Here is an 11,860-nt window from a genome sequence, read left to right on the forward strand (position 1 = left end):
TGAGGTTCAGAGGTCAGCTTGGACAGAAGCCAAGGGTGTTTAGGCATTGGTGGAGTGTTCGCATGGGGACACGCTGTTGTCGGGGGGGCAGAGGGGGGGGAGAAGCCCGCGGAGCCCAGTCAGGGGGCGGCTATGGATCCCGGACCTCCCGCCCGCCCGCCTCCCCTTTCCCTTCCTCCGCGCTCCTTCCTGGTGAGCGGAAAGGTCAGGGCTTGTGCCCGGGGGGCAGCGGGCATGACAGGGCGGCTCAGGCGGTGCGGCGGTGGCCGGCGCTGGCATGTGTCGGGTGCAATCTGCCAGCGCGGGGGCCGGAGCAAGGGCGCACTAGCCGGCTAGCATCTGTCCCGGCGTGTGGCGGAGGGGAGGGTGGGTACGAGGAGGAGGGGGGGGGGACGGGGGGCACACGCGGGCGCGCGCGGAGGGGCTGCCTGGTGGAGAGGAGCTGTCAGGCCGAGTTTGGTGACGGGCGCTGCAGCGCCGCACAAATGAAAATGCAAACATAATTTCCGTGTCGCCCCGCATCACGCTCCCCGGCGCTGACGCCGCCCTGCCGCAAGACGGGCGCGCCGCTCGCCCGGCCAGACCCCGCCGGACCCGCCTCCGTCCTCCCACAAGCCCCTGCAGCTAGGGGCGGGGCCGAGAGGAGAGGAATGACCTCTTTCCAGCGCCACCGTCCACCTTGTCTCACACCACAATAACAACAACAACAGCAGCGGCAGCAGCAACAGCACTCTTGTCACAGCCAGAGGGAGAGTCGTCTTCCAAATAGCAGCCTTTCAATGATCCTGCAGTCAGTCCCCTTCCATTGTGCTCCCCAGTGCTGTGTGTGGGGGAATGGGGCGCTTTGTGGAGGAAGTGACTGCGCATTAGAGAAAGACAACTGCAGCAGAAAGTGCCGGAACGTCTCCCGAGTGCGCTTGCTAGGGCACAACAAAAAGGCCTCCTTAATATTCCGTTGTATTACTGGGTCCTAATGACTGAGGAGAGCGCTACAGAGCATCCTGCTCCTTGTCAAACACTCTTCGGGGGCTTTGGCACGGGCAGCCAGGGTGGGGTGTGTGTGTGTGTGGGGGGGGGGGAGTGACGAGCAGTCTGCCTCGTGCATTCACACACCTCATTTTCATACTAATAATTCTCTGTCTGACTTCGGAGAGGAACCATTACATTCCAGGGGGCTGAAGCCGGCACAGAATGAGAATCCAAACGTGCCCGAGAGCCAGAGGGAGGTGTGTGTGTGTGTGCGTGCGTGCGTGTGTGTGTACTGTATGTGTGTGTGTGTGTATGTGTGTGTGTGTGTGTGTGTGTGTGTATGTATGTGTGTGAGTGTGTGTGTGTGGAGGAGGAGGGGGGGTTACCACTTGTCAGAAGACAGACTACCTTTACTGCCACGTGTTTAAAGCATTCCTCAGAATTACAGCATCCCAGGGACTAGTATTTATTTCAGCAATAACGGAGCTCACATTATGGTGAGGCATAACTCTGGAGCGCTGCGCCCTGGTTAGTAAATGTATCTGGTGATATATTCTGTACCAACCAAAGGGTTTACTGTGCTCATCTCACCTCGCACTGAAGACCTTCATTTGCCCTAAACCATAAACACACAGCAAACAACTCCACTGTGTGTAAGGACATGACAAATGGCTATTAACTTATCAGCGAATGACTGAATTAATGCACTCATCCCTCCCGTGCACGGCCTTTTCATAAAAAATCCACAGATAAATATTTAAAGAAAAGCCTTCATTACAAATTCCATTATTCACAGAGGATAACATCACTCAGATGGAGATACTACATTAACGTCATAAAGACACTGTGCGGGTGCTGAAATACAACCAGTAGGGGAGAGAGAGGAGAACAGAATGGGTGAATCCAAACCTCCATACCCGCCTGCTCTCAACTCACTTTCTTCAGGAGAAAAAAACCCGGCAGCCGGGGCAAAGACAGCAAAAGACTTTTAGAAATACGACTGGGAGCCATGAGAATACTGGGATCAGTAACAACATAATGGGCAGTAATTGGTATCAAGGGACGCCCGTGCCGACTGAAAATGCAGGACGCAGAGCCGTGCTCATCACAGCGTGTTTGACAATAATCCGGCCTGATCTGGCGAGCCATCCCCGAGAACGTTCGGGGGAAGGAAATGTGATCGCTCGCTCCGCGCCGACCCGATCCGAGCGTGATAGCCGCGGCCCGGCTCATGCCGCCTCTAATTGACAGACACTTTAGTTTTTCACATCTGCTCAAAGTTAATGAGAGGGCCCCATCTGAGCACTGTCCTCGGCAGCGCTAACTGTTTCAGTCATTTGACCTCTCCAACAGCCCAAATCACAGTGATCTCAATCGAGCTCCTGCCAAGGGATCTCCCTTTAACTTGCCGATTGAGCTAGACAGACCCACAGTGGTATACAGGGCATTAAATAAAAGGACATTGACTTCCCACCCCACCCTCCTTCTGATTGCGAGCTAACAGAAAATCATCATATGGGATGGGGAACAGACTGCTGAGAGAGGAAGACAAGGAGAGAGGGAAAGGGAGAGAGGGAGGGGAAGAGAGAGAGAGAGAGAGAGAGAGAGAGACTGTGTGTTCCCTCTGACTAGATTGTGTACTTCATTTCAAACACATTCTGGACAGAGAAGTGATTTCCTTTCAGTCTGTGGAAAAGTAGGAGCTGAGCTAGGGTGCACTTATTGGACATGGCTTTTTCCCACAGAGGGTTGCAATGGAGAACTGCCTGCTGAGTTCAACTCTTGCTCTTCATCTTCACAACCCTTCTCCTATTCTAGAGTTTAAACATATCAAAGAATCAATTCTGCCATGTCCTCTGCAGATAATTACAGGAATAACCGAGCAACCTAGAAATGCAACCCAATAAAGAGACATTGGACTGAATGCTCCCCATATATACTGTAGTTCCCCAGTTTTAACAAATCCATCAGTAACTGATGCTCCCCTGTGGGTCCCACCCTGGCCCTGGCCTTCCTGCTGAGGCAGAGGAGGAGCAGCAGGGTTAGCCAGGTAAGCACACTCTCCTACACCTGGAGGGTCTTCAAAAAAATTAATGTCAGGGAAAAAAAGAATAAAACAAAACATCATAATCAACCACATACATAAAGAGTAAAAACCAAAATGATATTCCCTTAAAACAGAGAAAACATTTTTTTTTTCCATTTACCTCACAGTATTTACCTGTATAGAAACCATAGACATATAGGAAGAATACACATACACCAAACACCAACTCTGGAAAACACCAGCACCACACAAGTGCCTTATTCACAGAGCATGCTTCAGCACAAAGCTAAAACCTAGTGAAGCACCACAAAGCCACGACAATACCAACCACTACAACTAGATCCCACCACACTAACCACCAAACCAAGAAAAGCAACAGAACCACCAAAGAGAACGGAAAAAAGCCACAGGAAGACAGACTATGGAATTACAACAAACAAACGGACGGACGGAACACGGCGCACGAGGACAACACGGACGCACACACACACACACACACACACGTTACAGACATGGAAAACAGCATGTGTTGGCGATCAAACTTACAGGCACGTAAACTGGTTGAGCAATCATGAACAGAGACAGAAGAAAGTGGGAAGGCTCTCTGAAGGGTGTCCATGTTACTATGTACACTGCCTGACATGCACGCGCAGTCACGCTCAGAGCGCCCGCAATCAAAACAACATGCCAGTTTCATTCGCTTGTAGACGGACATCTTGGCTATAGTCATGTTTTGGGGGATGAGAGGAAGAGGAAAAGCAGCAGGTTAATGCCAAGGAAAGAAATACTCAGACCAGGGGGGAGGGAGGAGGGGAGGGGGGGAGCTCTGGTACTTTACTTTCAAATAAGGGAACAGAAATCGAGAAGTGCAAAAGCCTTAGTCACAAGCTTCTCACAGGCTTGACCCCACACAATCAGGAGATGAACACCGTCTTGTCCGAGTGAATGAAAGATGCCTGGAGCCCAATGGAGGAGTTGTTCTGTACGTGGGACTGTGAATAGCATTGCCTTGTGAGGAGGTGCTGTCAAATTATGCAGTGTTTTTACAAGGGGTGGTCACCTCGCTGGGGTCAAGCTGTGCTCTAAGGCTGTTTATTGGAGGTCAAGAGGTAAGATGGGACAGTGGGGAGAGAAGAAGAGGAATCAAAGGGGTCATTCAAAGGGGAACAGGTGAGTAATGTTTGGACGAAGCTGACCTCGCTGGTGACATTCGCCAGGACCGAAGCTATTGGGGGGGGAGAGGATCACGTACCTGTATCCCATCATGCAATGTGCCAGCCCAAAACCAAGGCGTAACAATCCGCTACTCTAGAGACTAGGCATTCCACTGGGAGCCATCATCTAAGCCGTTTCACCACAGCACCCCCCTGAGGTGATCGCGGGGCTACTTGGTCAGGATCCTAGTGTGGTCACGAAGTGTATGAAGTGGGATATCAGTCGGAGCTGTTCCACAACTAACATGAACTCCTGTGGCTAAATGTGCAGTTGGACTCACTTAGGTCAGGCCAGAGTCACGTGACACTGTGGAGAATCAGTGGAGAGTATGCTGCAGAAGTTAGACTACAACTCCAACTTTCAGAGAGTGTACTGAATATCTATTAGCATCTCTCATTAGTATCTCTAATCAGGATCATTAACAGAAGCAGCTGAATCTTTCTAAAAAAAACAGAGTAAATTTTTTTATATATGTGTGTGTGTTTGCGTATATGTAGGCCCTATGTGTCCTTCTATTTGTGAGCCATTATGTGTAGCTATGTGTATAGCTATGGCGTGTGAGTGTGTTTGTGTGTGTTTGTGTATGTTTGTGTGCATGTCAGGGGAGTGCTGGTGAAATATCACAGCACCTCTTGATTGCTGTGATCGTGAGGGCTGCAGAAACAGTCCCTGGTCTTCATTCTCCTGGTGCCACAGCGCTAACTGACCATAATCAAGTCTGGCACTGTCAAATCAGCCCAATGTCCAGGGAAAACTTAGCATTTTTAGAGTTGAAATTCAGGGTACAAGAGTCCAAAATGAACCAGCCAAATTTAGTTTCTCACAAGGGAGAGAGAATGTGCTGCTTGAAAATAGACCTCAGGGACTGTTGTTTCAGTAAGACATGCACAATCGCTTAAATCAGCCATTATCTTCAGCATGCAACATGGAGGCAGCTGAAAGTCTTAGCAGGTAATACGGGGGGGGGGGGGGGGGGGGCGTTGGCCAACTGTTTACGGGGCTGAAACAGTTTTAAGGCATTGCACACAAGAGCATTAAGGCTGTCATTTCAATGTCATGCTTCAATCAGTGACTTCAGAGACTGTTTGACATTCATCAGCTAGTGATGTGAAGACATGTTAGCGCGAGAAACATGGAGGAGGATGGAGACGCCAGACAGACAGACAGACAGACAGACAGTCATGAGAACAGAGATGATGTCAATGACTTCAACACATACATGTAAACCTGAAGTTCTGAGGCCTCTTCTGCGAAAGGCAAAGCCCATTTAGCAAGAATGCTACCAGCAGCCATAACCTCTGATCCCCCCCAAAAACAAAACGTTTCAACTGAGGAATGTGAAATAAATATCACAACAAATCATATTCGGAAAAATAGGCTGATAACAACGGACTCCAAAAAAAAAAAAAACAATGACTCAGACACAAGTGGTTGGTAACGGAAGATTCTGTGGCAACCCATGTTCAACTGAGAGGAAAAAGAATGAGCACAGTGACTGAGAACACCACGGCACATTCCTCGTGTAAGAGGCAGAACTCCGAGGGACTCCCCCCCCCCCCGCACCTCCTGCGGAGTACGATGACACATCATGGCTCAAAACTACAGCAACATGTCAGTGGATATGGAAAAAACTGCCACGACTATGGTTCCATGACACATTTAAACAGAAACATAAGAAAAAAATATATATAACAAACAAAAACCAAAAAGCAAAAAAACTAAATAACAAAACGAAGCTGAGGCGCATCCCTGCCACCGCCAACCACTTCACTTCACTGCTGATCGCATTCTTGCAAAACTCGTTTTCAGAGGACCTCAGTGTCAATCGCTCTATTCCGACCCTAATCCTCAGCAGAGCCGCATATCGACGACGGCTCTGACTCCTACAGCACTACGAGGACATCTAGTGGCTGTTGACGGTAAAGCACCTAATGAGAGCCCTTAGCACCTAAGCTAACTAACGTGTGCTGGTGGAGTGAGAAAGGGCCCATTAGGGGGGAGAGGATTGAAATGAGTGGCGGTGCAGTAGCACGGGGGTCCTGGGAAGCTGGACAGGAGCTGATGCACTACTAGGGGCGGGAGCAGAGCAGACTAGAAGCGAAGGGAAGAGGAAGGGACCAGATTGTTTTGATTGTGTTTTGGAGACAATGCTCGTTAAAAGTCTAAGAATTTTGAAGACCTTCCCACAGAACACTTTCCGCTCTCTGAAAATACAGCAGCACGCGAAATTGCCCCTGACAGCAAGAAGATGAATTCAAATGGATCAACTGAATTTTTTTTTTTGGTATTCTTCTTGGCTCTCTTCAATCCATGACTAATGTTACCAATATCAGCCTATGTGTTTGACATTTAAGATTGTCACCACATTCTTATTTTCCGTCCCCCCCCCCCGCCCCACCTCACATTTCTTTGGGGGGGCCACAGCTTTTTAACGGGGCAGGGATATGGGAAGACAGAAGAACGGCCTCGGACATGACATTAAGCTGTGGGGTTTCGAATCGATTTCATCTTGATTTCATTAAACCCAATAGAGCCGGGCCCCCCCATCCCCCCCACCCCCCCCACCCCCCCCCCCCACCCCAAAAGTGCAGTAAAAAAAGCCCCTATGTCATTGGAAATGAATGGCAGAGTGAGAGGCTGGCTGGTTGAATGTGGAGCCCTGTTGACTTGGGGCTCTGCTGTATTGGGCGCTGGCCTGCTCAGGAGACAGTGCAGAGATGAGAGGCGTGGGGAGAGGATGCAGCGGCTACACTGGGACATGCAACATACATAGAACACTCTACTGTCAGCTGAAAGAGAAAAGGAAGAAGAGAGAGAGAGAGAGAGTGGGACTGCACTCTAGGCAACAGGGAGCCCTGCTTTGTTTACTCACAATAAATCACTACCAGAGAGCATTAAAATAAAGAGGCGTATTCCAATGGCAGCAAAAGGAAGGAAATACATCAAAAGTGTGTCAATGGTCATAACATGGTGGGGGGAAAACACACACACACACACACACACACACACACACACACACACACACACTCCAATCAAAGTAATGAATTGGCACCACTGTCCGTAAGGCTATTCTGCATGTGTGTAGCGATTACCCCAGTACATCTCCACTGGGGAGGGGAGAACCAAAACGGTGTAAGTTAGTGAGCGCGCCGAAGGTTGAAGGTGTTGAAGTCTCGTGCTAAACTCTGTTAGGCCGGTGTACTAATCTCCGCTAAATTCAGAGGCTTGCTTAAATAATTGAGATGACATGGAAAAGGAGGCTGTCCATTTGAACGGCTAAGTTTTCCTAGGGCTGCTTACAGTCGTTAGTGACCCCTCCTTTCTCTTGCTCTCCATTTCTGACTGTGCCGAGATTTTTAGCTGAATTATTTATTCCGTGGCTAACTAGTTTGGACAAATGCTTATATAGGTCAGGTAGTTAACAACCCATCTTTCCACACGCATTTTACAGTTGCCTAATCTAGTCATATTCAAACAAACAAATGCATTCGTCTGAATGACTTGAATTTAAAAAAAATCCACTAAATGTTTGTGTGCATTTGAGGGGCAATTGATTCCTTGCCTGTGTTTCCACTTCAAATGAGCTTTTAAAAGCTAATTGTGAAAGTCCGTCACAGAACGGGGAGATGAGCTCCGATTTTGACAGTGTGTTAGAACTGCCAATCATAAATCACTGCAATACTTGTAGTTACTTTAAAAAACGCAGCACAGGGGGTATGTTGTTGAGTCCGAGCCGTGTGCTGGTGGGGGGGGGGCAGTGTGTGGGAGGGGCATTCTTTTGAGCGGCCGGGGTTCACTTTGCCTTTTGTTTTTCCACCTGACTGAGGTCATTAGTGTGCGCCGCACTGAAGGTGACGTGGTGGCGAACTGACAGACTCCTTCTTCAGCTCCGCTAATCACGTCATCTCACCTCTCCGTCTAACCGCCGCCACATTCATTAGGCGGCCGACGCGCGCTACAGCACGCTATCCTGTCTCTCTCTCTCTCCCCGCTGCCTCGCTCAGTCTCGTGTGCGGTGTGTGTGGTGTGTGTGGTGTGTGTGCGGTGTGTGGTGTGCGCTTGTTGTTGTTAAGCCATAGTCCTCATTTGTGTCTTAGTGCAGGTACAGTAGTGATGACAGCGTGGCTGCCATCTTGCTTTGCCTGAGCTCCTCTCAATAGTTATGGGAATTTGTTTTTTGCTAGCGTGTTGTGCTGCAAAGCCTGCGATTACAAGCTGCACACGGTGCATTTCAAATCTAAACCCCAATGTCATGAAATGTAGAAATTAATTATGCACAATGCCATCTCTGAGAACTATGAGCAATATACAGAAATAAAGATACAACACATTCACAATTAATCACATCATGACCAAAGTCTAGCATTAGAACAAATATTGTAGCAACTACAAAATGCACACATTTTTAACTGAACTCGGAGCAGCTATCGGGGGAATTGGGAAGTACAGAGGAGAACTTGGGAGATCTGATTCACTGATCTGTTAACAGGGGCTCCTTCTGAGATGAGGTGGGGTGAGGGTGGGAGAGAGAGAGACAGAAGGAGGAGAGAGGCGGGTGTGCTATCACTTACGTCTTTTGCAGCCACACTTTTTGATCCGTTTGGGATCTGTGATGTCATCGTGACAAGCTTTGCAGTAGTAAAATGCTCTGAAGGGGAGGAAGACAGCATAGACATCACATGGACACGTCTCTTAATTCACTCTGATCAAATCCCACCCACCGCTGTGGCCCACACTCAGCAACATCACAGCAACACAAGAGAGTCACATTAAAAACCACCTTTCTTGATGATAACTGTGAAAAGCATAAAACAATATCATCTTTACAGGTTTTCTAACTTTCTACTTGCCCCAAATACATGTTAGTTGCTCTAACTCGTTTAAAAAAAGTGGTGTTTTCTAATGAATAAAGCTACCATTTCTGTGGTAACATCATCTCTCTGATGTGAGTCTGCACTGTGCTTTTAAAGGATTATTCTAGTCTCTCTGGATAGTGTTCTGGATAGTGTCCTCTGGCAAATGGTCCTGTTCTGACCTCTCTTGACTGGAAAGTTATGTGACAATAGAAGCATTGTAATAACAGTAATACGTAAAAGTAAATAAAAAGAAGCCAGTCATGAGAGCTAGAAGTACAGTAAGTGACTGTCAGAGGAATAGACTGGACTTGGGAGTTTCACCACAGCAGAAGAGAAAGTTTTACCTCTTGACTTCTTTGGCGTCACTGGCAATAAAGAATCCTAATGTACCTTCCTGCATCTTGACATGGTTGCCCGGGTTGATGAGAATACTGTTTTGATCAGAGAAGAAGATTCACACAAGTCATTGCTCCAGACCGACCAGAGGCCTGCACACTCAGTAAGCTCTAATCAAGAGGAATGGTACTGTACACACAGGTGTGATAAAGCGCTAACTTGGAAGGTATACGCCGCAACGGCGGGAATTCTGGCACACATTGGCATTTAGCATTTTTGAAGGGGATCTTAGATGCTGTTGTGTCTGGGAGTCATGGAAGGTGGCTTGTTGGCACCCAAGCAAAAAAAAAAAAAAAATTAAGATCAATATTCCGATTTTGCCCGTTGGGTTTCACACATGTAAACAAATGCATAAACAGCATGGCTGCTCAATTTTAATTCTTTTTCTTTTCCTGATTGGCAGAGGAGAAGAGGGGGGTAGAAAAGAATTAAAATGGCGTTTTCCATTGGAGTGGGGTGTGGAGCAGTTTAAGCCAAATGCATTCGGATCTGCACACTTGCTCAAGCAACATGGCTGGAGGTTAAGTAAGACACAGCCGGTGCTAGCCTGGCAGTGTGGATTAGAATAGCGAGTGCTGATGTGTCGGGGAATTGGGCCCTATGTCACGCTAGCGTCCCCACACAGAGGCACTGCACCACGGAGCGAAACCACCCGTCCTCCAGCAGACTACTGCCAGTGGACACTTTGTGTGTCTACTTCGATAAGCTAGCTACTTTATCAAACTCTTTAATGGTCACTTAATGGTTACTTGTACATGTCTTAATAATAGTTTGTTCAAACGACTACACTATATTTTGTTAATCTACAGATTGCCACAACGTGCCACTTCATAGTGGGGAACAAACTAGAGCAATTTTACTCCCCATGTTTAACACTACATCAACAGTTAATCTGATTTGATTGATAATGTCTAAACGGTTGGCGTGACAGGGATGTCCCGAGGAAAGCCAATACTGGTTCACTGTATCATTCCCCATTAATTAGACAAGACGGAATGACAACACAGTCATTAATGGTTGCCTGTGCTTAGGAATCATCAATGATATTAGTTGAGACTCGAACACTGGACAGACGCTTGGCCTTTGGCGTGGATCTGTGTCCACTATGAGCCCAGATGAAAGTGAGCGGAGATGCAAAGCTCGCTGCATCGCTTCAAGGTGCCTGAACGGTCATTTGTGTCTACAGTACGTCGCTGCTTCAAATCAGCGAGGTCATTTGGGAGAACAGCAGTTAGTCCCTGCGGGATTAATAGATGGAAAATCATATGCAAGGGTCAGAGTCAATGATGAAGCATATAGTCAATCTTTCCTCTGGGCTCAACATAATATGGATGCTTTAGTCAAAAATGAAAACAGAAATAAAAAGGATGATGAGGGGGTGATTTAATCTGTTGAAAAGTCTGTCTTTCACAAAAGTGGTCCACCTTTGGCTATTTGAGGGGGAATTTGGATGGAAAATGAGGTGTCGGTTCAAAAGCAATATCGGACTTGTCATTTTCAGAATCGATTAAATGTCCCCCACACAGTAGGTACCAAGCAGCATACTGGACATGCTTTCCAGAGAGAACAAAATGAAAAGAAAGAAACAGAAGAACGGAAATAAAAACTCATTCACTACAAACCCACATGTCTTCACTCCCCGAATCTGAGATTTTTACAGGGTCAATTATCATAGACGCCAGAGTTTTTCTCCCAATCGCGTACATTTATTTGCAAACCGTCTCAAACGCTTGGCACAAATGAGCCAGCGGAATGGGGTTGAAAACCTCATATTGTGGGAGGCAAGGCAGACATGACACTTCACATGGGTGCTTAGGCATGCTGTTACCAAGAGTGTGACAACGGCACTTGTACAGAAAAAAGAAAAAGCAGCAGGGACAGCCACTGCAGAGCAGCACGTAGATGCAAACTGTTGCAGTAACTTCTGTGCAGTTGGATTGTTATTTTAAAACACCAAACTGACAGGAAGTGACCTCGCTTCATAAACATCTACTCAAAGACGTACAGGCACCAGGGGGTACAGGATGAGTGACAGTGTCTCACACACAGACACACACATGCACACACACACACACACACACACACACACACACACACACACGCACAGATACTAGCGCACCCACACAAACATGTACGCATACAAACGCACACAAATGCCCGCCCACGCACGCACGCACTCACACTTTCACTCACTTGCATACAAGCGCTTACATACAAACATGTATGCATACAAACACACACAAATGCATATGCACTCACACTCTCTCTCTCTCTCTCTCTCTCTCTCACATACACACACACACACACACAAACAGAGGCACGCAGTACAGTATCAGAGTGAGGATGAAAGGCAGAAATGGAAATGATTACATATGTG

The 11,860-nt window shown here is 47.6% G+C and overlaps 1 protein-coding gene across 1 annotated transcript in view; it reads right to left on the minus strand.

Moving 5' to 3' along the window:
- The window catches only part of kcnma1a (potassium large conductance calcium-activated channel, subfamily M, alpha member 1a), a 136,793-nt gene that overhangs the window by 26,209 nt on the left and 98,724 nt on the right, over positions 1 to 11,860 (minus strand). Inside the window, exons 17-18 of the mRNA XM_062520384.1 lie at positions 9,432 to 9,518; positions 8,803 to 8,879 (exon numbers count right to left, since the gene is read on the minus strand). Coding sequence (XP_062376368.1) covers positions 8,803 to 8,879; positions 9,432 to 9,518 — 164 coding nt within the window. The remainder of the gene's footprint in view (positions 1 to 8,802; positions 8,880 to 9,431; positions 9,519 to 11,860) is intronic.

This window comes from Sardina pilchardus, chromosome 18 (genome assembly GCF_963854185.1).
Source record: "Sardina pilchardus chromosome 18, fSarPil1.1, whole genome shotgun sequence".
NCBI lineage: Eukaryota > Metazoa > Chordata > Actinopteri > Clupeiformes > Clupeidae > Sardina > Sardina pilchardus.